Raw genomic sequence first — 26,521 nt, forward strand, 5'->3', positions numbered from 1 at the left:
TGTCTCTGGCACTTAGGGTGAAATTTGGTCTCTGCTTATGGGGAGACTGTTATTTGCTGAGCAGAGTATATTTTGGGGCTATATGCACACAATCTGTTTGTGATTACATTTTTCCTATTCCTATTTCTAATATGATTACATTCAATATATAGTTTCCAATACAACTATTATATTTTCCCAATACACCTTCATCAATATGGCTGTGTGGAAGAACCCTAAGATCCTTCACCACACCAGTGAATCTTAGGGGTAGGCAAGCTAAATCCAAGGTGGACCGGTCGTTAAGATTTAACTCAAGGTACACTGGTTTGGGTAACTACAATCACCAATTTCTTGCTCATTTCCTAAAACTCTTATTACCATCTTTCTATAAATGCCAAGTGTGTTTGCAATTATGGAAACAGCTGCCTCCTAAAAGTCTCTGCTTGGTTTATAATTCTAGGGAGGTGAAAATAACATTGACGAAGCCACTATCATGAATTTGTTTGATACGAGGTATGAGTCCAAAGCCAAGCCTCTTTTGCCCATGAAAATAGTGGAGCTCTATCATGTGCCAGGAGAACTGTGGGACTGTGAAGGAAAAGCTCCAAGTCGGGCAACTATTAAGAGCCTCTCCAAGGTAAGCTGAAGCTGAAATACCACGGAAACGGAGGCAATGACTGAAGGTAAAATGCAGGGTTTCATACCACAAAAAATAACTCGCAGTTCTCTCTCATTCTTTTGCAACTTGTGTGGGAGAACTTATCTACTGCGTTTGTCTGTCCCTTCACCCTTGTGGCCTGTGTGAAATCCAAGTTTCTCTGATCTCCTATATGAGATCAGGCCCTGACTAAAGTCAAGTTCATTTACTTCAGTAGCAAAGATTCATATTAACTGCAAACTTTGTACTTTTTCTCATTATTATTTTTCTCCTTTACTGTTTTTTGTGAGCAGCAATTTTGCTACTCCATGTCTTTGCCTCTCAGCCTACCTGCCCTCCCATTCTTCCACTTTTAGACAGGCTTTTAAGGCTGCTTCTGGTTAAGAGAAACAACATTGGAACGCGATGTGCAAAGTTACATAATCTAGCCCCACAGCATTTCTCTTACGTAGGACAATGTTCTTAGATTGCCACTTGCTGGTGACTCTACAGTACTGCATCCATTGAGATCCATTGTCCTTCAGCATCTCTGTTCACAAGGTATAAATAGCATCATAAAGAAGGGCTGTAGATGACAGGGGGGAAAGGCGCACATGATCATTTTGTTTCTGTGAGATTTATGGACTGTATGACCATGTCCCAGAAGCACTCTCTCCTGACATTTCGCCCACATCTATGGCAGGCATCCTCGGAGGTTGTGAAGTCTGTTGGAAACTAGGCAAGAAGGGTTTTTATACATCTGTGGAAAGTCCAGGGTAGAAGAAAGAAAGGATCCCCCCAGGCAATAAGCATCCAGGCTTTGAAGCTATGAAGCTATTCAATGCTAATCAAGCTGGCCAATTACAGCATTCATACTTGCCTCAGGCAGACAGGAGTTCTCTCTCCCACCCTGGAAATTGCCTGGTTTAGCTGCCCAAAGGGATTTTCTTGATGTTGCTGGAGGAACATTAAGAGGACTTGTGGTTTTCGTGAAGCTTTTCATTGATGTGAGTCTACTGGGAGGAGGCTGATAGCCATGCAGTGGGTGGCTTTCACAGTGTTCAACCACCCTCTGATGTTGCTTGGCCATGTGTGTCCTAGTTTTCTTCAGTAAAATATTGGGGGATATGTTATCACACACCCACAAAACCTGTTCTATACAATATGCATCTTTTTGAAATGACTGAAAGCTTGTAAAAAACAAAGATACCCATTGCAAATTATTTTTAGCAAGCACCTTCAGAGCCCAAAAGTGAAAAGTATCAATATGGAGCCTGGTACCTTCATCCCAAGAAATGGAAGAAGAAAAAAGTAACAGAGAAGGAGGAAATACCTGATTGTCTGCAGTACTTCCTAGATTTAAGGAAAAAGAACACCCCAACGGTAAGTGAAAATTTCCCCAGAATTCTGTGGTGACTTGAGTCACCTGTAGCTGGAAGCAGCTCATATTCTTGACTAAGTGCTTTACTTAACCCAATCTTTGTAAACTTCTTTAATTTTTCTGGTTTTTTTTTAATCTGCTCCATAATCTGAAGTTTTGTTTTATATTTTAACTCGTTTACACCTTGTTTTCTTTTGGGCTTGGTCCCATGTTAGCCGCCCCGAGTCCCTTCGGGGAGATGGTGGCAGGATACAAAAATAAAGTATTCTTATTTTATTGTATGACACAGCAAACAAGATAGATATGCTGGATTTCGTATCACAAAATCACAAGTCGAACACTTCCCAAGTGTCTAGGACTGTGTGATGTATTTTCGGATGATGCGTGCAGATCCCATCAGGGTGGCCTTTTGCAATTGGCAGATCGTGATTTTGTCAATGTCTATTGTTTCCAAATGCTGGCTGAGATTTTTTGGCACGGCACCCAGTGTGCCGATCACCACCGGGACCATCTGCACTGGTTTCTGCCAGAGTCCTCCTCCTCCTCCTCTTCTTCTTCTTCTTCTTCTTCTTCTTCTTCTTCTTCTTATTATTATTATTATTATTATTATTATTATTATTATTATTATTATTAGAGGAACTTAACTGTGATAGACAGGAAAGGTTAATAACCATCTTCCTTGTTGATACCAAACTTACCACTGAGTCTCTCCCCAACCACACATTTCTATACGGGGGTCACTGTATTTTTTTAAATCACCCCCCCCCCCATCTATATGTATTTCTCCCCCCCCCCCCATTCCATACAATGCTCATGAGTTCATGTTACGTAGGAGCATGAAAGCAGAAAAACATAGCAGTCTTCAAGTCTTTTTGGTGGCACCAACTTCCCCACAACTATGCTTCAAAGTGGGCTTATTTTGAGCTAATTGATGATGGCATCCAAAAGCACCGAAAATATGCTAAATATAGTGTTGTTGATGATGATGACACCAAAGATAAACACAGGGGTGGCTCACCCAAGGTATTTCAATACCTCATGATATGGGTGTGGATACAGCATATGTCTGTTTAGAGGGTTGGCTTGGTGTAGTGGCTTGAGAGTGGGATTAGGATTCTGAACATCAGGGTTCGAATCCTTGCTTAGCCATAGGGTGACTGACCTTAGGTAAAGGTTTCCCCTGACGTTAAGTCCAGTCGTGACCGACTCTGGGGATTTGGTGCTCATCCCCATTTCTAAGCCAAAGAGCTGGTGTTGTCCGTAGACACCTCCAAGGTCATGTGGTCGACATGACTGCATGGAGCGCCGTTACCTTCACGCCGGAGCGGTACCTATTCATCTACTCACATTTGCATGTTTTCGAACTGCTAGGTTGGCAGGAGCTGTGGCTAACAGTGGGCGCTCATTCCGCTCTCGGGATTTGAACCTGAGACCTTTTGGTCCGCAAGTTCAGCAGCTCAGTGCTTTAACACACTGTGCCACCAGAGGCCCCTTGAGAGAAGTCATATCTCTGAATTTCAGAGGATGGCAGTGGCAAACTACCATTAAACAAATCTTGCCAAGAAAATATTTGGTAGACTTAAGGTTATCATAAGTCAGAAACAACTTGAAGGCACATGACAACAATGTGTTTCTTTGTTTGAGTGATATCCTGCTTTGATCACAAATGAGACTCAAAGTAGCTGTTAAAATTTACAAACCAAAATATTGGCTGTAGAGCTTTTACTGACAAGTATTGTGCTTGACATGCTACCAAGTGATATGAACCACCATACTGCATACTTGATCCAATTTCACAGCACAGTTGATAAGGAGATAAGCAGGGTCAGACCTGGTTCATACTAGAATGTGAGGTCACCAAGGTTCATCGGGGATGTCCATGTGTAGGTGAAGAAGAATTGCTTCTGAAGCCCAGGAGAGCTGATGTCAGTCAGAGCTGGTGATACTAGGTTTGATGGAGCAATGGTCTCACTCAGCGATTCCCAACCCATGGGCTGCAAGAACAAAAATCTGGCCCGCGAATCTCATTCCTCTTTATTTGTTTGTTTATTTTATTAATTTTATTTCCACTCCTTTCTGCAGATCTGATCATTGCATTGGATAGACCACATCAACTCTAGATGATTAAATATGGTTTTCTGTGGGCAAGCAGATGGTGACTACTGGTTGGCATGTGTTCTGTATCAGAAACTAGACTGATGTGGTCTATCCAATGCAATTTTTTGAATCAGTATCCCAAATAACCAAACCTAATCTAAAGTTGACCAAAAACTGATTCGTAACCCTTTTGGTACTAATGTTGGAGAGCTGGTCAAGAGGGCCCTGGTCAAACAAAGGTTGGGAACCACTGGTCTAACTCAAGACAGCTTCATATATTCCTAGGAAAGTTCAATTATTGTGGCTCAGATTTCCACATGCGGGCAGATCAATCTTTCAAATAAAATGTACCCATGAACAGCATCAATCTTTTAGCAAGCATCTTCATGAGATTTCTAAAATGCCATAGAGAGTTTTGCATAGAGTAACTCAACTTCATGAATATTTCTTTCAGGCACGCCTCCAAAAATGCTCCCTACTAGCAGACCAGGCTCACCTTGTTCTCCAATTGTTTAGTGCAGATGGAGGAGTTAATGCTAAGCCATTTGTTCCTATCTTGAGACATTTTGGCTTCCACTGAGACGTGTCTGAATCCTAAATATAGTACTCAATGCTGACATTAATAACCCAAGTGAATGACTTACAAAAGTCTTAAATCTCAAAAGTGCCAAATGGAAGACATTCTAATCACACATCTTGACTGATTCCATACCTTCACAGGATGTAAATATTACCTTTAATGACATCTCTTGTAGGACCAAGCTGATGAAGTGCCACTCCATGGAACCTACGCTTTTGAGCAATTCCTGGAAAAGAAAGGCTACAGGAAGCCAGCGGTGAGTGAACCTCATGGTCTAGAACTGGAGTTCAGAAATGGAGTCGCTGCAGATTAGTGGAGGAGATGTTTTAAGCAGATCATTTGTCACTCTGCGTCAGACCTGGCCAATTTGTGACCCGCTTAGACTAATGCAGCCTATCGGTAATGCACCATAGTCTGCCAACTGTTTGGCCGCCTTCTGTTCTTGCAGTCCTAACTGGGCAGCAAAAATAGGAGGTTTAATGTATTTCTGACAAGCCCGTTTACAATGCTGGTGAGTAATAATTTGTCCGGACTTGTTCCATGGTCATCAAGCTCAACCCTACAGTGCTCCCAAGTTCAAGAGCTTGGCTATCAGCTGCATTGGTGTGGCATATTGAGAGATTAATATGGGCTATGCTGATCTTGACTTCAACTGAGAGTACTCGAAAAGGCTGTAGTTAGAGTTGGGCAAAAGCTACACATGGTGTTTGTATTGTTTTACCATAAAGCTATATCTTTTGGAGAAGGAAATAAGGACCTAGGGAAGCTCTCGTATCTGCTGACAAAGGTACTCACCACAAGAGACTGATGTTTTCAGCCTTCCCAGTTCCACCAGATCTTTAACCCAATATTTCTCTTTGTGGATGTTATTTCAAAAACATGTCATCTATCACCAACTAGAAGTTTGAGGAGCTGCTGCGTGGGTATATGTGGGACAACACCTTTCTGAAGAGAAAGAACTGGAAACAAAATAGTTTCCAAGAAAATGGACACAATGAAGAATTACATTATGCTACTTTGTGGAGAGAATTGTTACATTTCGTAACAACAAAAGGAGCACATTTTACAAGGATTTGGGTATCTGTGAAACAGTGTTATTAAATTAAACACTTGGTGTTACTGTTTGAATATAAAGCTGGAGAAAGATCATAGTTTAATGTTAAAAAAAAGAGAAAGCACTGTGTGATTGTAATACTTAATATCATTGTAACACAAAAATAATGAAAGTGCCTCCATATGTCTTATCTCATCTTCTTTCAGTATGGTAGTGCACATCATTATTATTCTCCTCTTATTACAAGTTGAGGCTAAGAAAGAATGACATATTAATGCCTATCCAGTCAACTAATTCATGGTACAGATGATATTTGAACTTGACACTTATTTACAAAGCTCTACTTCTTGGGCTTTTCTAAAGTATGGTATTCCTTTTGTTCCACCATCATTTTGGGCCAAAATGACTTCATAGGTTTTTGAAACAATGCACAAAACTATCATCTGACTCCAGCCATATAATCTGCCTATGTTTGTTAAAATTGTTATAAAGATCAGTATGCTTTGTGCTGTATGGTTCACTTGCCATAACTTTCTTTCCGATAAAGTAGTTATATGTTCAATGTTTTGTCGAAGGCTTTCATGGCCAGAATCACTGGGCTGCTGTGAGTTTTCCAGGCTGTATGGCCATATTCCAGAAGCATTCTCTTCTGACATTTCGCCCACATCTATGGCAGGCATTCTCAGAGACCTGACAATCTCTGAGGATGCCTGCCATAGATGTGGGCGAAACGTCAGGAGAGAATGCTTCTGGAACATGGCCATACAGTCCGGAAAACTCACAGCAACTCAGTTATGTTTCTCAAAAGATTATAAATAGGACACAGCCATTATTTGAAACATACGGAGTTTACTAGGGAACTCTTCAAAGAGCTGGACTGTGAAAAGAAAAGTGGGCATGTTTAAATATCAGCGCATCCATACACAATGTTAGTCCAATAGCGGTTTCTCTATTGCAAAGCATTTGCAAGAAACAGTGATCTGCAACAGAGAAGAAACAGAAAAGGAGAGGTGCTTTGTTACCAGCCCAATTCCCTTAAAATCCCACACTCGTTCTGCAGTTTCCAGCCTGTTATTTAAAATGTAATACAAATCTTTTTCACAATTTTATGTTAAAAAAAGCAATGGTGAACATGTGATCTTCCAGACATCCGCTCTAGTATACTATCACGCTGCAATGTCTGTGATAGCAGTGAGGAAAATTAGAATGAAAACTCTGAAAGAGTTTTCATTCACAGGAAAGATGGCTTGAAGAGATTCAACCTGGGAAATTTTATCAAGTGTTTGGATGCAGTGTTAAATTGTGTGTTTCAAATAGTTTGTAATTTCTTTACATCATTGATGTCTTTATGCCTTTTATATTTTGTTTCTGTATTCTGTTGTAATTTTGTTTGCTTATAGTGGCTTATGTTTAATAGCAATTTTGGACTAATCATAGTCAATGGTTGGGTATAATGAAAGTTGTAATCTACTCCCTGGATAATGAAAGTTGTAATCTACTCCCCAGGTAGATATTTCCCAACATAGGCTGAAAATTGACTACAGATGTTATATTCTTATGTTACACCTACTATTCCCCCACCCAATGTACACATCATAATGTAAGGCATAAATGAAATACAGTATGATCTCCCATACCCACGGAATTGGTAACCATGGTTTCACTTATCCACATCTGACAAAATATGTCATCTTTGGGAACTTTTAAGGTCTGACAAGCGACTCTATGCTATGCGTCCACCAAACGTCACCACAGATTTGTGTTGAAAGCAAATTCTAGAGATGATACCAGAGAAAATCTATGATAACTTCCAGAAGAAGTCATTCATTTCAATAGGTTTCACAATTATCAAAGGTTTCCTGTTTCAATGGTAAATTCAGGAACCTACCCCCCTTTGGATAAGGGAGTCATGCTGTAGTTTCATTTGTGTTAATACCACTATATTGTATAGTATTTGAATTATATGCTTATGAATTACCATATTTCTTCAATTGTAAGATGCTATCAATTATACGAGGCATGTAGTTTTAGCACCACCACCGCCACCATCAAAAATACATAAGATACACCCAAGATGTTAAGATGCACCCCATTTTTAGAGATGTTTATATAGGGGAAAAGTGCATCTTAGAATTGAAGTAATACAGTAGTTCCATTTATGTCAATATTGTACTGTCTTGTATTTTGGATTCTATTGTAAACGTTACCTTGTATTTTGGATTTTGTTGTAAACCATTCATATTTCTCTATATAAATTGGTACGTAAATTTAACAAATCATATACTTGAAGTAGAGGCATCCATGGTGATAAAGAGGCACCAGTGCACTTCTAAAATAATTAGCTAATTAGATACAAGTTAGAGTCAGACAGACAGTATTAGAATAACCAGTTACATTTGTACAATTAATTCCTTTTTCTCCTCTTGAGGGGCTACTTATTTAGAAAACAAGCACATCCTCCTCTCCACATCATGTGCCATTTCTAAGTTCTGGTTTCACATTAGGAGGATTTTCATGGTTGAGATGTATATAACCCACTTTCCCAGCCCCTTCTCATCGCTACCAAGAACAATAAGAACAATAATAATAACTATTATTATTTAATAATAATATACTTTATAATAATATAGTTATATTCAGTTCTATCTCCCCGAGGGGACTCAGAGCAGATTACAAATTACATACTTCAAACATTCAATGCCATTATACAATTAACAACAAAGACAGACAGTACATAGACAGTACATAGTACATAGGCTTCCTTCTTTTTTCCATCTCCGGCATCTGGAGGCTGTGCTTGACTCAGCCACAGGGAGGTGCTGTTGTTCCATTTTTCCATGACGAGGAACCTGTTGCCCCTGAATGCCTTCCGGATTGAATTGCCCGCATGTCTCCAGGGCACCTTTTTACCTCCCTGCCAAAGCGATACCTATTTACTCACATTGCAGTTTCTGAACAGCTAGGTAAGCAGAAACTGGGGCTGAGGGCGGGAGCTCACCCCGAACCGTGGCTTGAACTCCTGATCTTCCTGTCAGCAAGAATTTCTGTAGCTGGCAGTTCACCCATTGTGCTAACTGCAGCCCCTACAATGTAGTCTGAAATATTTTCCCCAGTAAGCTTTACTGCGTTAAGTGAAATATGCCTAGGTAAGCGAGCACAAGATTATCTCCTTAACTATTCACACAGAAAACCATGTTTGCATATTAAGAAGAGGGTTGGTAAAACCGCTTCTTACTAAAGGAAGGCTTCAGGACTTTAGTAACTGCATGTCAGAAAGAAATCAAGAGGAATTGACATTTTGCAGTATCGTTTTTCTTTAACTAAATTCAGATGTGAATCAACAAGAATAGCAGCTAGGATCAAGACAGTACAAGTAGGGATGAGAATGGTTAACGCTCCATTCCATGCAATTTCCTAGTGGAAATTTCTAATTTTCCCAATAGAAATTTACTAAAGTTGCCACCGCCAACTTTAGTAAAAGTACAAATATATTACTGTATAGGCAATTATCATTTCCCAATCTATAGTTAAACTTGTAAAGGTTGGGATGTCCATTCCAAAAGCGGCACATGGTGTAGAGGGGAGGATGTGCTTCTTTGCTGAAAAATAATACGTATCCCTGCCCCCATTAACCAAAGTAATCCTCAGAGCTGCTGCATTCAAAGAGAAGAGAAGTCACCCACCACATTTCCATCTCTAAAAGGTTGGCCAACCCTCAACAAAGTAAAATATATTTATTTCACAAATCTGTGTAGAATAAGCTTCCCTCCCCAGAAAATAATAGAAGTTGCAGTGGGCATTAAAAACCAATTTGAACTTCTCTTCCTCCACTAATTGAGAAGGCAGCATCTTTTCCACCTGAAAACCATAACATAGTTAGACCACTAACATCCAAGCTTGCACACACAGTAAAACAATTACTTCAGAAGTGGTGCTCTTATCTGGTGTTTTATACGGAAGGATTTCTGCATAGATCTCAAGAGGCAAAGAAGATTCACAGGTGCCTTGCAATAGAAACTAGAGATCCAAGGACAGAGGTAAACAGCACCAAGTCTGACACCAAAATCTTCCTCCTCCGTTTCCATATTAATGTGCTTTTATACAAAATAGGTCAAAGCTGATACCAGAGCCAAAAGTTTTGCCACTCTGCTAAGGGAAACCCAAGCTCTTATGTCACAGACCAGCGCGAATGAGGAAGAAAGGAAGGAAAGCCTACCTTCATCTGAAATCCTGGATATGATGTTTGAAACTAAAATAGGGAATGTCAAAAGAAGTCTTAACCTTCCTCCCATATCTTCCCACATGTTCTTTCTGAAGTGTTAAATAAACGGTGTCCTACCTAGACTCTTCTTGGATTCATATGCTGTGTGTTCAGATCCCATATTTTGTTCTTGGGTTGACATTACTTATGTCTTTCTAGCACTTGATGCCTTCAGTATAGTTGAGTGGATTCTGAGAGGATCCAATATTTCAAACAGCAGACGAGGAGAGTGTAATGTTTTAATACCCACCACCCCATTTATTTTTTATTTTTTTAAATTTACATCATTTATATTCCGCCCTTCTCACCCCGAAGGGGACTCAGGGCGGATCACATTACACATATTAGGCAAACATTCAATGCCTTTTTAACACAGGACAAAGACGAACAACATAGCTCCGAGCGGGCCTCGAACTTATGACCTCCTGGTCAGTGACTCATTGCTCTCTCGTCTGCGCCACAGCCCCGGTTATCTCATGCTTAGAGCCTGGAGCTGTCCCCACAGACAACAATAAAGCTTAAGGAAGAGTGCAAATATGGGGCATGGATCTCCCAGAGCTATAATAGGCTAAGTTGGGGAATACAGGTGCCCATGGCTCATGTGTGGCACAAAATCATATTTCTTTGGTCCTCTTAAACCAGTGGTTCCCAACCTTTGGGGCTCCAGGTGTTTTGGACTTCAACCAGAAATCCTATCCAGCTTACCAGCTATTAGGAACTGTGGAAGCTGAAGTCCAAAACACCTGGAGGCCCAAAGGATGGGAACCACTGTCTTAAACCCTATGGGGACATTGCTTTAAAAATCAGGCTAATTTTCGTGTTCCCTCCTCCAAAAACCCAACTACCACTACAGATCCAATTTGCCTGCAAACGACTGGTAAATGTGGTGTTCTATCAAGCATTTCAAGCCATCTTAGAATTCAAAATGAATACAAAAGGAAATAGTAGCCTTAGTTTTGATGCTTTGTCATTTCTGGCTTGCTTGAATACACCCGTGTGGTTCATTGTGGAACCATATTCCCATCTCTGCAGTATTTTACTCCAGGGCTAGTTGATTTAAGTCTTGTTAAAGTTTAGGACGGTTGGGAGCTGGATTCACAGTATAGATCTCACACTTGCGTAAAAACGGAGTACAGCAATGCAATCTCTCCTTATCTCTGTGCATATTCAGTTCCTGAGCTGAAAATTAGCCTGATTTTTAAAAGCAATATCCCCATAGGGTTTAAGACCGTGGTTCCCATCCTTTAGGTCTCCAGGTGTTTTGGACTTCAGCTTCCACGGTTGAATATGTAGGGATTACCTCCTCCCATTCCTCACTCTTCACTTAACATAATTTGACACGATTTCTGCTTTCCAACCTGATTTTTATGTGCAAAGTGGCCGTGTGAATGTCTACTGGATGATGGGTACTGTAACAGGTATACCCATATGACATACAAAGAACTGAAATATGAGATTGTTATGCTGACATGACCTGTGTTTCTCAGATCCTAGAAATTGTGGCTCTCTAGATCTGGTTGAACTGCAGTTTCCATCACCCCCAACTATCGGTTAGGATTGACAGGAGCTCTTGTTCAACAACACATGAAGGGCTGATGGTTTCCTATTCCAACAGTATATTTATTGGTCTTCATCTGACTAACCCAAAAATTGTGAAACCTGCTGCACAGAGAGCATTACCATATCTACTTTTAATACTGCAAACCCTTTTGGCATGGACATGATATCTGATGGACAATATTTTAAGTTGTCATGGTAAAGGAAGTGCTCATTAAGAAATAAGTTGTGACTAATTACCAAAAGTGCAGCCCTCCATTTAACATATATTTCCATGATGCCATGATATGTAGTAATGTTTTGTATTTATCTGCTTCAGTTTCTTCTGCAGATGTTAGCTGCAAGTAATCGAAACAAGGTAGACAGCAGTGAATTGACCTCAAGAAGGCTATCTATAAGTGTCTTTGAAGAACTTTACATGCGATCCCCCTCACTCATTAAGGATTTATACAATCTTTAAGTCTTGTAGAGCTTGTTTTAATGTTTGGAGAACCAAGCCAAAAAGTTACTCATAACTGAGATGGCCAAAGCTCTTCCGTGTATCCTCGCTTTCCTTCACTGGAAATTGATCAGACTGCCATTGTTTATTAGACATATAGAGATGTGAACCAAGATAATAGAAGGATGAGAGCATAAGATCCCAATACCATTCACTATTATGGCTAACATAAACAAGCATTCACTTTAGCCTGTAATATTACTGGATTGCAGTAATAGAGGAGTAGGAAGAATTATTCAGATTGTAATATGTTTTAGCAGAAACTGAAACTCTTGATTGTAGAGATGAATGTAATGTAACTGCAATGTGAGAAAGTATACATCACATGTTTGAATGCTGGCTATACCTAATAAAAATATTTTTATTTTACCAACTCTGTGTTTGGTTAACATGACTTTCTGATGTTGATCTTGTGTAATTATTTAAATAATCCGACAAAGGGTGTGTGCCAATTAACAAAAAAGGCCACGGGCCATTAAAAGTGGCTAGTAGTCAGAGCACTACTTCAGTGGGCTCCAAATAAATAATCTTGTCTTAATAAAATTGTAGGCTGAGTCGAAGCTTCTTATTCCACTGATGCCAGATGAACTTTTCCAAGCTCTGTCCCCTTCATAAAAGGTAAAGGTTTCCCCTGACGTTAAGTCCAGTCATGTCTGACTCTGGGGGTTGGTGCTCATCTCCATTTCTAAGCCGAAGAGCCAGCGTTGTCCGTAGACACCTCCAAGGTCATGTAGCCGGCATGACTGCATGGAGCGCCGTTACCTTCCCGCCAGATCTAGACCTATTGATCTAGTCACATTGGCATGTTTTCGAATTGCTAGGTTGGCAGAAGCTGGAGCTAACAGTGGGCGCTCACTTCGCTCCCGGGATTTGAATCTGGGACCTTTTGGACTGCAAGTTCAGCAGCTCAGTGCTTTAACACATTTCGCCACTGGGGCTCCTGTCCCCTTCATGCAGAGTGGAAAATATTATAGTGACATTACCTTGAACCTTTCCTAGAAGCCTGTTCCTTTTTTGCTCCTGAATTTGCATTGTTATATTATTTGACCTGGCTGGCAATCCTATAGAAATGCAGCTACACGGGTATTTAAATGTTGCTGGATTATTCCCAAATAGGTAGTTTTGCTCCAGTCTAAGTAGCTTGATGACTATAGATCATGCCTTGGAAGTGATCTTGAAGCCAACCACAGCAGGAAAGACAGATTTATCTGCAGGGGTTTCCTGAGAGAGGCTGTGACCTCACTCTCACAACACCAGGCAATCAGTCCTGACAGTCGGTCACAGATGGTTAAGGTCTACTAAACTCCTTCTAAAACAAATCAACTGCACAAGTATTCATTCCAGTGTAGCCACGCAAGGTATTATCTGTATTCTTTACAAATTCCATAAAAACATATCATTTCAGACATGTAGTTATCAGCAATGGTTAGTCATGGCCAGGGCCGTAGCCAGAAAAAAATTTCGGGAGGGGTTTTGAAAATTTCGTGGGGGGGGGGGGTGTTGAACCCCTAGCACATACCCCTCCTCGCTACAAACCTGTCAATATCTGCTTGAGATAGTGCCTGGAGGGACTCTTAATGTTCTGCATCTCATAGACTTAGCATGGGGATTTGGTTAACCAGTTAAAATTTATGAGTAAACGAGATTTTTTTTATAACTTGAAAAATTTCGGGGGGGGGGGTTGAACCCCTAAAAACCCCCCTCGCTACAGGCCTGGTCATGGCTCACTCAGTTATTTTTCATCATGTCAGGCAAAATCCATGGCTTTTCTTGCATAAGATCAGAAGGTGGAATTAAATCGAGAACGGCAGGAACTCACTGAACATATGCCTTTTAGTTGTGTTTTGTTCTCACACAATTTCTTTTTTTATTTGTTTTTATTAATTTATCAATCCAAATATACAAGCTCACATTTTCCTCATTCTACAATATCTCAAACACATCACGTTGCATACAATCCGACAGCAAAAAAAAAAAATCAAGAACATCCCCAAGCATATTTCCCATCAGTCTTTTAACTTTTCCATTACAACTTCACTATACATCTCTCCACTTCACACCCTTCATCTACCTATACATGTTTTATCACACAATTTCAGCATACAATTTGATGAAAGTTCTTCTCAAGACGTCCAACTGAAACAAAAAAAGTTATGGAAGAATACTCCTTTAATGGACTTTGCACAAAAATGTTTCTGGGTAGATTGTTCCCCTGAACAAATTTCCTCTCTCTCAACTCCAACAACTGCAGTGCTACCTGTAAAAGTATGACCTGGGAATATCTACTCAGAAATGTATGTATGTATGTATTTATACTGATACAGTCCTGTCTCTCGTTCCCACCAGTCGCACTTGCAAAGGAGGTGGGACCAAGAGCAGGACCTCCTCAGCAGACCTTAAGACTCTAACTGGCTCATAAAGGGAAATACATATGGACAGGTAAGTTGGATCAGAACCATTTAGGGCTTTATAGGCCAAAGCCAGCACTTTGAATTGAACTCAGCAGCAAACTGGCAGCCAGTGGAACTGATATAATGAGGGGTTGTACGCTTTCTGTCCAAGTAGTTTGGCTGGACTACTTGGAGCTTCTGGAAAATCTTCAAAGGCAGTCCCTTTGACAACTTTAGTGGGGTTACAGTCAGACCTCTGTACCCACAGATGCAGCCATCCTTGGCTTGAAAATATTTAAAAAATAAAAATAAAAAGGAACCCTTTATTTTGTCATCTTATATGAAGGACACTATTTTATCATGTCATTATATATAAGGGGGCTTGGGCATCCACAGGTTTTGATATCCATGGGGATTCTTGGAACCAAACCTCAGCAGATACCAGGGACCCAGAATTGTATACAGAATTGTAGCCTTAATATGTTAAATTAGATGTTTGTGTGTGTGTGTGTGTGTGTGTATATATATATATATATATATACATAGGTAAAAAGGTAAAACGTTACCCCTGACGTTAAGTCCATTTGTATCTGACTCTGGGGATTGGTGCTCATCTAAATTTCTAAGCTGAAGAGCCGGCGTTGTCCATAGACACCTCCAAGGTCATGTGGCCGCCATGACTGCATGGAGCGCCATTACCTTCCCGCCGGAGCGGTACCTATTGATCTACTCACATTTGCATGTTTTCAAACTGCTAGGTTGGCAGAAGCTGGAGCTAACAGTGGGTGCTCACTCTTCTCCCCGGATTCGAATCTGCGACCTTTCGGCCTGCAAGTTCAGCAGCTCAGCGCTTTAACACACTGCACCACCGGGGGTTCCATTCATATACATATTCAAATGACAAAGTAAAATCAAGGGTAGTTATGCTATGTCCATCATATCAAAAAGAACTATAGTTTAACAGCTATATGTGTTTATTCTGACACTAGTACTATTTTATTTGTAAGTTCTAGAGAGACATTCATACATAGGAATCCTGAAGTTGCAATTATGAAAAGTGAACACTTGTGTATCTCTAAATTAAAATGGCATTTAATACCCTGTAATAAGTTGACAGTGGACTTGACGGTACAGACACAAAGTTAAAATCTCTAAATGACACCGGAAGATTAAGAACCTTGGCTACTGGAAATAGATTCACACAGACATCCAATTAGACATTCTCCTTTTTAATGAGATAGCTGAGAATGAGATTAGTGGATCTTAGAATTCGAATTATTACCATAATTAGGCAAATACAAAAAGAAAGATTGAAAGAAAGCTTTCATTTGGAATAAATTTAGATATATTTGCCACCATTTCAATCAGCAGCAAACTGTGTTTCTTGAAGTACAGTGTATCTTCTAACAGCTAATTTCTCTGGATCTGCAAGGTCTGAACTGCAAAGCTTCTTCAGCTCAACTACTTTGGCTGTTGGTTTAATCTTTCACCAGAATAATCTTTTAATCCTGTCCTAAAATCTGACATCACTGTTTCAAGAGCAGAATAAAAATGGGTAATAAAATTTAATTAGCATAATTGGTAAATCTAATTTGTGATAATAGGATCCGATAACCCTTCCAAGACCTACACACCCACTGTTCCTGAAATGCTTAATTTCTCCAGACTTAGTCCTGTATAAGAAGGGCAGTGTGGAGAAAACCAATTTAGAGTGTGAATGAAAAGGCAGAAAAGTAATTCAGTGTTGCCAAGCAGCCCTAAAATTCATTAGCATTGAATACGTGTCATATTTCCAATGCAGCTGTTGGAATTCATCTCCTTGAGACTTGCAGAACTGTCACAGAAGAAATTCTTCCACTACATACAAACGATTTCATGATTGCGTCACCACAGGACCTTGTAAGGAATGAATGTGTTTGCTGCGAATGGACCAGAATATTCATATTTTAAATTTATTTATGAACCACAAATACTGCACAAAACATGATGCAGAAACTCTACAAATTTGCAGTGTATCTTTAGGTGTGAAGTCTTTCCTCCAGCACTTATCATGAAACCCTTTGTTAACCAAGATAACACATATAAACTGTCTGATCTTCATGAGTTGAAGCCTCAAAAATAATACATAAGACTGTCTGCAGTACAAAACATTTGGGACTGAATACTTGTTAATTGTTAGCATGTGCAAAATCATTATCTTAGAAATTTGGTCAGCAGACTGAAGCAATGGGAATGGATATTTCCCTCTGGAATTTGCACACTGACATAGGTTATGCTCCGGTTATTTACATTCCACAGTTCGTTGTCTCACTCATTCAATCGTTTTCGACTCTTCGTGACCTCATGGACCAGTCCACGCCAGAGCTCCCTGTCGGCCGTCACCACCCCCAGTTCATTCAAGGTCAAGCCAGTCACTTCAAGGATAACGTCCATCCATCTTGCCCTTGGTCGGCCTCTCTTCCCTTTTCCTTCCATTTTCCCCAGCATTGTGATCTTCTCCAAGCTTTCCTGTCTTCTCATGATGTGGCCAAAATACTTCAACTTTGCCTCCAATATCCTTTCCTCCAGTGAGCAGTCGGCATTATTTCCTGGAGGATGGACTGGTTGGATCTTCTTGCGGTCCAAGGCACTCTCAGGATTTTCCTCCAGCACCAAAGTTCAAAAGCATCTCTCTTCCTTCGCTAAGCCTTCCTTATGGTCCAGCTCTTGCATCCATAGGTTACTATGGGGAATACCATTGCTTTGACTATGTGGACCTTCGTTGCCAGTGTGATGTCTCTGCTTTTCAGTATTTTTGTCAAGGTTGGCCATTGCTCTCCTCCCAAGAAGTAAACGTCTACTGATTTCCTGGCTGCAGACTGCATCTGCAGTGATCTTCGCTCCTAGAAATACAAAGTCTGTCACTGCCTCCACGTTTTCTCCCTCTATTTGCCAGTTGTCAATCGGTCTGGTTGCCATGATCTTAGTTTTCTTGATGTTTAATTGCAGCCCAGTTTTTGCACTTTCTTCTTTCACCTTGGTGATAAGGCTCCTCAGTTCTTCCTCACTTTCAGCCATCAAGAGTGGTATCATCTGCATACCTAAGGTTGTTAATGTTTCTTCCAGAAATTTTAACTTCAGCCTTGGATTCGTCAAGCCCCGCATGTCGCATGATGTGTTCTGCGTACAAGTTGAATAGATAGGATGGGAGTATACAGCCCTGCCGCACTCCTTTCCCAATTTTGAACCAGTCTGTTGTTCTGTGGTCTGTTCTTACTGTGGCTACTTGGTCTTTATACAGATTTCTCAGGAGACAGACAGGGTGACTTGGTATCCCCATACCACCAAGCACATGCCATAGTTTATTATGATCCACACAGTCGAAGGCTTTAGAATAGTCAATAAAGCAGAAGTAGATGTTTTTCTGAAACTCCCTGGCTTCCTCCATTATCCAGCGGATATTGACAATGTGGTCTCTGGTTCCTCTGCCTTTTCTGAACCCAGCTTGGACATCTGGCAACTCTCGCTCCATGTATTGCTGGAGTCTGCCTTGCAGGATCTTGAGCACTACCTTACTGGCATGGGAAATAAGGGCCACTGTACAGAAGTTTGAACATTCTTTAGCATTTCCCTTTTTTGGTATGGGGATATAAATTGATTTTTTCCAATCTGATGGCCATTCTTGTGTTTTCCATATTTGCTGGCATATGGCATGCATCACCGTGACAGCATCACCTTCCAAGATTTTAAACAGCTCAGCTGGGATCCCGTCGTCTCCTGCTGCCTTGTTGTTAGCAGTGCTTCTTAAGGCCCATTCAACCTCACTCCTCAGGATGTCTGGTTCTAATTCACTCACCACACCATCAAAGCTATCTTCTATATATAGTCCTCCAGACACTAGTGGACTGTAACTCCCATCATCCCTATGCTAGTGGTTCGCAAACTGTGGTCATCCAGATGTTTTGGACTTCAGTTTCCAGTTGCCAAGGTGGCTGAGGCTTATAGAATATGAAGTCCACAACTCTTGGAAGATTTTGGGAATCACCAGCTATATTTATCAGAGTGGCTGCTGGAAAACATCTGGGGAATCATAGGTTCCCCAATCTTTGCTACACACAGAAATCTAGGATCTTGAAGAGAAGCCTAATAATAAAGCTATACTCTTTTCTTAGCATCTTTTCCCCTAATGAGCAAGAGTGTTTTGAATGAATTACATCTAACTAAGCTAGTATTGTGTTGGGAGGTGGCTAGTAGATTGGTCAAGGAGCAGAACGCAGCATTGCCCAAACATGAGTCAAAGAACATGAAAAGCACTGCAGACTCACCCAACCAGAGAAATCAGCCATAGCAGAGCACTTGATGAACCAACCTGGACACAGGATATTATTTGAGAACACAGAAATGCTTGACCACTCCAACAACTATCATGTCAGACTACACAGAGAAGCCACTGAAATCCACAAGCATGTGGACAACTTCAACAGAAAGGAGGAAACCATGAAAATGAACATGAAAATGATTCTGGCCTGCATAAATAGGGGTATAGCGTCTAGATCCAGGGAAGTCGTGCTCCCCCTCTATTCTGCCTTGGTCAGACCACACCTGGAATACTGTGTCCAATTTTGGGCACCACAGTTGAAGGGAGATGTTGACAAGCTGGAAAGCATCCAGAGGAGGGCAACTAAAATGATCAAGGGTCTGGAGAACAAGCCCTATGAGGAGCGGCTTAAAGAACTGGGCATGTTTAGCCTGCAGAAGAGAAGGCTGAGAGGAGACATGATAGCCATGTACAAATACGTGAAGGGAAGTCATAGGGAAGAGGGAGCAAGCTTGTTTTCTGATGCCCTGCAGACTAGGACGCAGAACAATGGCTTCAAACTACAGGAAAGGAGATTCCACCTGAACATCAGGAAGAACTTCCTCACAGTGAGGGCTGTTGGGCAGTGGAACTCTCTCCCCCGGACTGTGGTGGAGGCTCCTTCTTTGGAGGCTTTTAAGCAGAGGCTGGATGGCCATCTGTCAGGGGTACTTTGAATGCGATTTCCTGCTTCTTGGGAGGGGGTTGGACTGGATGGCCCATGAGGTCTCTTCCAACTCTACTATTCTATGATTCTATGATAATCTGGCTATAGTGCTCTGTAGTGTAGATCTGCTTTACTTTGGTGAAGTGTCAGCACTCTCTGGCGAAGACGACGACAGATCTTTTAGAATTACAATTCCTACAATTCCACAGCACTGAGCCAGGGCAGCTAAAGTGATGTTAAACTGCACTCATTCTACAGTGTTGATGCAATTGTTTGCTGAGTTTTCCGGGCTGTATGGCCCTTACCGGCTGTTAGGAATGGTGGGAGTTGGGAGTCCAAAACACCTGGAGGGCCCAAGTTTGCCGGTACCTGTCTGAATCCCCGCAGTGCTGAGGGGCGGAGGGAAGCCGGCTCCTCCCTGGGGCTGGCCTCCCGGGGCCCATATAAGGCGTCGCCAGGCCCCTCCCCGCCCCTCGCTCGCCCACTCGCCCGCTCGCCCACTCACCCGAGGCCAGAGCCGGCCATGGCCCTGGGAGGAGGAGGAGGAGGAGGAGGAGGAGAGGCAGCGGGAGGCGAGGGCGCCCCGGCCTCCGACGGCGACTCGGGCTCGTCCCTGGCGGGCTTCTGGCCGGCCTGGGTGGTAGCCTTGGTGGCGGCCCTGCTGGCCTGGCTCTGGTACGGCCGCGGGGCCCAGAAGGAGAAGAAGGACAAGGGCGAGAAGGAAGCCCAAGCCACGGGCGGAGGAGCTCCTCTGTGTGGAAAGGCCCCGCAGGAAGGTCAGACCGCGTCGCTCTTGCGCTTCCCTCGCTTGCTTGCTTCCCCAAAGAGAAAGTTCTGAGCGCACCCCTCTTCTCCCCCTTATTCTCTCTCCCCCCTTTGGGTTAACCGAGAGCCTACTCTAAGCAAGAACAAAAAGGATACACAGCCTGCCCACAGAGTGAGGGTGGAAAGCCTCCCCCACTTTCCACACCCACAGTAGGAAGATCAATCAATAAACCGGGCATAATACATACTTCATTTGGATGGCATTTAATATCCTGTAATAACGTGTCCCCAAACCCTCCATACAGAAGGGAAAATGGGGAAAATTCTAGCTAAATTGATTTTCATTTACAAAGTGTTCATTTCTTTCTCAAAATCTAGCTAGCTGTCTAAATGTGTCCTGTAATATCGGTCTGTCTGTTAAAATGGCATTTAATATCTTGTAATCTCTAGCTAGCTAGCTATGTGTCTTGTATTATCTGTGTCCTGTAATCTCTATCTACCCATCAATGTGTCCTGTAATCTCTACCTACGTACCTGTGTCCTGTAATCTCTACCTTGCTACTTACCTATATGTATGTCCTGTAATCTCTACCTACCTGCCTGTGTCCTGTAATCTACCTATGTGTCCTGTAATCTCTACCTTCTTACTTACCTATATGTATGTCCTATAATCTCTACCTACCTACTTATGTGTCCTGTAATCTCTACCTATCTGCCTATCTCTGTGTCCTGTAATCTCTACCTGCCTACCTATCTACCTGTCTTGTAATCCTATCTACCTACCGATATGTGTCCTGTAATCTCTACCTACCTGTGTATGTTTCCTGTAATCTCTGTCTATCTGTCTACCTGTCCTGTAATCCCTATTTACCTATCTATATGTGTCCTGTCATCTCTACCTGCCTGCCTGTGTCCTGTAATCTCTACCTACCTACCTATCTACCTATGCCATGTTCTATCTATCTATCATCTATCAAAATGACATTCTATGTCCTGTAATATCTGTCTCTATCTCAGTGGATCCCAATCTTTTTTTGACCAGGGACCACTCTCCAACATTAATACGAAAAAGGTTACAAATCAGTTTTTGGTCAACTTTAGATCCAGTTTGGTTATTTGGGGTGCTGATTCAGAAAATTGCATTGAATAGACCACCTCAGCTCTAGTTTCTGATACAGAACATATGCCACCCAGTAGTCGCCATCTGCTCGCCCACAGAAAACAATATTTAATAATCTAGAGCTGATGTGGTCTATCCAATGCAATTTTCTGAATCAGCATCCCAAATAACCCCAGGAACAGGCCTAAAACTAAAGACACCAAGAAAAATAATTGGTTGGGCTGTATTATCCATAGTAGTATATGGATATAGTACAGTAGAGTCTCACTTATCCAACACTCGCTTATCCAATGTTCCGGATTATCCAACGCATTTTTGTAGTCAATGTTTTCAATATATCATGATTATTTTGATGCTAAATTTGTAAATACAGTAATTACTACATAGCATTACTGAGTATTGAACTACTTTTTCTGTCAAATTTGTTGTATAACATGATGTTTGGGTGCTTAATTTGTAAAATCATAACTTGATTTGATGTTTAACAGGCTTTTCCTTAATCCCTCCTTATTATCCAACATTTTCGCTTATCCAACGTTCTGCTGGCCCGTTTATGTTGGATAAGTGAGACTCTACTGTAGTATAAAATATGGCTGTGGACCATATTTTAGTTCTTGTGGACATACAAAAAATGTTTTACAAAATGTGTTTGTGTGTGTTTACAAAATCTCTCCTTCTCTATATATGAATATTTTGTAAATAAAGGTACATTTAATTTCAATTTCCCAATGTATAATTGATTTTTAAAAATATTTCAAAATGTACCATAATATAAAATATAAGTTTCTTAATATTTATTTTATATGGATACTTTCTGGACACCTTGTATAATATAGTAAGGTTGTAACATTAAGGGTGCATATGCATGATACGATTAATGCAGTTTGACACCAGAGTTGTAGTTTTGCAGGGTCTTTTGCCTTCTCTGCCAAAGAGGGCTGGTGCTTCACCAAACTACAACTCCTGTGACTTAATAGCATTGAGTCATGGCAGATAACGTGGTGTCAAACTGCATTCATTCTGAGGTGTAGATAAGCCCTAAGTTTACATTTCTATTTATTGGTCATAATTTGCTTTTAATGACAGGTATGGTATATTAGCTCCAATTTTAATAGTAACTCTCAGGCACCGAGAGACATTTATCCAATTCCCATTCTGCTTTAGGAGTGTTATTATTGATGTGTTTATTTAAGACTTATTTAAGATTTATTATTGATGTGTTTATTTAGGAATACCACCAGCAGCAATAGGTTAAGTATCCCATTTGGTGGCTTCACATGAATTTGTGAGTGTGAAATACACTCACAAATTCATGTGAAGCCGCCAAATGGGACACTTAACCTATTGCTGCTGGTGGTATTCCTCTCCAGAATTATAATGATTATACTTATTTACTCTCTTGCGGCTCTTTCCATGCCTCCGGCACACCTTTTCTCTGAATTCTCATCAGCCTGCTCTTTTGCTGAAGGCATTTTGGCTACAGTTTTATTGCTGAAAAGCAAATGTGAAGGAGGGGAAAGGGTACTCTCACAATTTTGTGTTGGTTTCTTATTTCATTTTCACTCCACGCTCAATGTGCCGTTAGATCCGTTAGAAAGGTGTAGAGGATCTGTGCTTTCGAAATCTGAATGTTGAATTCAACGGATTGCAGCTTTCACCAGCATTTGGGGTGAAAGTTGAGTTTTTTGCTATTTTTAGAAGTATCCAAAAGCCATCTAATCCAACTCTTTGCTAAGGCAGTCTCGAGAGGTGAGCATCCAACCTCTCGTTAAAAGCTTCCCAAGGAGAGTGCCATACTATTTGTGTTCTTTGAGAGTCAGTCACAAGTAGCAGAGCTTCCTGAGGCAAAGCAGCAAGTATATCCATCCCACCAAAAGATTTTAATCTTACAAGAGCTTGGAAATATTGGCTTTGGGCTCTAAAATCTCCAGGATTCTGAATCAAGGATTCTAGAATTGTGATTTTTAAAAAGGAACCCATCTAAGCCCTATATTTGACACAAAGGTTTGCAATCACCTGTCCCCATTCTCTGGCAGCATGGCAAATTGAATTGACTCATTCAGACTTAGATCCAGTGGAGGAAAGAGAAATTCCTAGAGATAATTTTTAAATCAAATCTGTAAAACTCGAAACAGCAAATTTAGAGGGCTGACTGCAGTAACTAACAACTTGCTGCCATTTTGTGACACTGAAGACATGCTGCCTTTTGCTTTACCCTTCCCAATTGGTGGACTTGCTTTGGTTTCTTTGCAGGCAATATTAATATTTGATGCTATTTGAGTCCTGGGCAGAAGGGAGAATCCTCTTTCACCTTTGGGAGTTGGAGTGGACCATTCAGTCTCCAGAAAATATGTGCTGTAGTCAGGCTTACTTTGATATTCCCTGGCTCTGATTCTTGTTCACCCATGCCTCTGAACCGTTTGCTGTTTCTCATGTGAGAACATACTCAGAGTTTTAGAGCGATCTTTCAGATCTCCTAGTGTTAATGGAAATACAGCACTCTTCACTGGAGATAGCGGAAGGCAGACAACCTATACCAAAAGCAGCAATGTCCATGGATTCTCCTCACTCAATTACATCAAAAGAAAATTATGATTTGAATTCAGTGCCTGAAGAAATGAGCTGGAGTCTCTTGGCTTTTTGTGAGCCTATTAAGCGACTTCTCAGCATTGGCTTCTGCTGCTATAAAAGGGCAGGCATGAGAATTACATTAGAGGCTGTGACCTTTGCATTGCCCTGATCCTTTAAGGAGCGATCTTATCAAGTCACTGCTGTGGCTCCCATAGGAATCCTATTCTAAGGGGCTGGCTCTTTGCTAGTCTTGTTGACGTTTATGGGCAAGGCAAAACTAAAATTGAGCCGTCAACTATTTTTAGATTCCATGTAGGAATGGCATGCTAGTCTTCATGCATATTCCTAGCCAAGCAGAACAAGAGCCTCGTTGTTAAAGCTAAACTGTTAAAACAATAGAATTTAGGCTTACATTTGCTGCAAAAAAATTGACAAAAGGTGCTGTCAATTATCATATGACAAAATCTTTTTGCTACCAGCATTTCGAATACCTTTTTTCATGTCAAGAGCGACTTGAGAAACTGCAAGTCGCTTCTGGTGTGAGAGAATTGGCTGTCTGCCAGGGTTTTGCCCTGGGGACACCCGGATGCTTGATGTTTTACCATCCTGTGGGAGGCTTCTCTCATGTCTGCAAGGGGAACTAGAGCTGGCAGACAGGAACTCACCCCACTCCCTGGATTTGAACCACTGACCTTTTGGTCAGCAGTCCTGCTGGCACAAGGGTTTAACCCACTGTGCCACAGAGGGCTCTAATACTACGATGATGATGATTATTATAATACAGTATTTACATATTAGTTTGGAATTAAATGAAGGATATAACAATTAAAACAAGTTCATTTGGGGGTTTATCTCTTTTATTTGGAGCCTGCACAACTTTGGACAGATTAATGTTCAGTGAAATAAGCCTTTCTCTTTGGTACTTTGGGAAATTTTTAAAATATTTACATTTGTAGTTACAAAACTTTCTACCGACCTGTATGTGAAAAGGTGCTGAAGGCTGGAAAGAGGCACAGAGAGCTTGGTGAAGACTTGCAGATGGGAGTTTATGCAGTTTGTTATTAGGGAAACATATGAACTCTGTATGGCAGGAGAAAGAGTATAATTTCGGATGGGTCCAACTTCCTTGTTGTACTTTCTGCTGTTCTTGTACATGAGTTAATGTATAGGTGAGGACTGAGGGTTATTCTCATCCTAGCTAACTAATTTCTTTTCTGTTTAGAACCAAATCAGAGAAACTATGAAACAAAGCAAACAGATGTTTCCAGTCTGCAAGACCTAGTGGAAAACCAGTTTTCTTCTTCGGATCATTGTGCCCTTAATGTCCCTAACAACTCTCCTGAAACAGAGCCATTGGTCAAGGAGTCCACAATCCCCTTAATGAACTACAAGGAATATTTGAGAGCTACAACACCATCTGAACCAGCGCTAAACCAAGAGTCTGAAAAGCATGGTGGAGGCCCCTCTAGCGAAAAGTGCGAGGAGAAGTGCAAGGAGAAGCTGCAGCACTCTGTTGACGAGGAATGGGAAATTGTCCCTGAGCACTCAGGATGCGACAGTACTACAAGGAAGAGCAGTGTGGACGACGCTAGCAGCAAGGACACGGATCCCAGCAAGAGGGTTGCCGCAGTGTCTCCAATGCCTCAGACTGTCCATGTGACTTTCCGCGTCCATTATGTCACTCACTCGGAAACTCAGTTGCTTGCCATCACAGGTGACCACGAATGTCTAGGCCAGTGGCAGCATTATGTCCCCCTCAGGTGTGACAAGGATTGGTTTTGGTCAGACTCTGTTGTCGTACCTGTTGATACCCGAATTGAGTGGAAGTTCATAGTAGTGGAGAATGGGAAAGTGAGAAGGTGGGAAGAATGTGACAATCGAACCCTTACAACTGAACATGTGGATCGAGTGGCCCATCTGTGGTGGGGATATCATTGAATGAGAGCTCTGGCCAAGCAGAGATTCTGGTTCTATTCCATTTCTTCATAGGAGTTCACGCACACGCCCTTTTGCTTACTTTAGCACCTCTGCTGCATGTTTTGCCAGCATTGCCTTAGATTTAAGCCTCTCTCCTTCTAGTGCAGGCTTTAAGATATGAGGATACTCTTCAAATAAATCAGACCAAAGCCTTCCTAGTGGAAGAGAAATCCTTAGGGCTTTCTAGTGGGTAGTCTTTTAACACATTTTCATCACTGAAAGCTTTAAACTTTTGATTGTATTGTGGGAAGAGACAAGCTCAGGGACAGTGGACAAAAGAACGGGCGAAGTGTAATTAAATTACACTATAACTATCTGTTATAATGTTCTTAACTTATTGTGATTCCACAAGAAAGCAATAAAGATGATTTTTAGACTGGTGACTGTCCTTTATATTTTCAAACCTAAAGCTGTCTTGTCCAAAACCTCTGGAGTGCCAACCCTGGACTAACTAGACAGAAGGCAACTATCATTGTAATTTCTTTCTGCTACCTTGATGGTCTTAGACAGCAGCCAAGTGACAGCCACATAGTAAAAGGCAGCCTTTGAAGCCATCAAATTAGTAGGGCTTGCCATCTTGTTTGGATGCAGAAAAAGATCTAAATTGTTTCAAGGATGCTTTTTCTCCCCCAGACAAATTTCAGATG

General features: G+C 41.3%; 2 protein-coding genes across 6 annotated transcripts in view; both read left to right on the forward strand.

The window, feature by feature from the left end:
* The window catches only part of LOC100557626 (protein FAM47E), a 28,376-nt gene extending 15,955 nt beyond the window's left edge, over window positions 1-12,421 (forward strand). For 3 of the 5 annotated variants that reach the window (XM_062981242.1, XM_062981243.1, XM_062981245.1), the window contains exons 5-8: window positions 443-619; window positions 1,850-2,002; window positions 4,853-4,933; window positions 9,842-10,075. In XM_062981242.1, the coding sequence (XP_062837312.1) occupies window positions 443-619; window positions 1,850-2,002; window positions 4,853-4,933; window positions 9,842-10,054 (624 nt within the window). In that variant the 3' untranslated portion in view covers window positions 10,055-10,075. Of the gene's footprint in view, window positions 1-442; window positions 620-1,849; window positions 2,003-4,852; window positions 4,934-5,577; window positions 6,400-9,841; window positions 10,076-11,868 lie in introns of those variants that run through there. The other 2 variants (XM_062981244.1, XM_008112155.3) reach the window with 2 other exon arrangements.
* A 7,477-nt stretch (window positions 12,422-19,898) lies between these two features.
* stbd1 (starch binding domain 1) lies at window positions 19,899-26,254 on the forward strand. Its single transcript, XM_008112154.3, has 2 exons — window positions 19,899-20,217; window positions 25,120-26,254. The coding sequence occupies exons 1-2, from the start codon at window positions 19,965-19,967 to the stop codon at window positions 25,833-25,835; spliced, it is 969 nt and encodes a 322-aa protein (XP_008110361.2). The 5' UTR covers window positions 19,899-19,964; the 3' UTR covers window positions 25,836-26,254.
* The last annotated feature ends 267 nt before the right edge of the window (window positions 26,255-26,521 follow it).

The sequence above is a fragment of the Anolis carolinensis genome, chromosome 5 (assembly GCF_035594765.1).
Source record: "Anolis carolinensis isolate JA03-04 chromosome 5, rAnoCar3.1.pri, whole genome shotgun sequence".
In the NCBI taxonomy this organism is placed as follows: domain Eukaryota; kingdom Metazoa; phylum Chordata; class Lepidosauria; order Squamata; family Dactyloidae; genus Anolis; species Anolis carolinensis.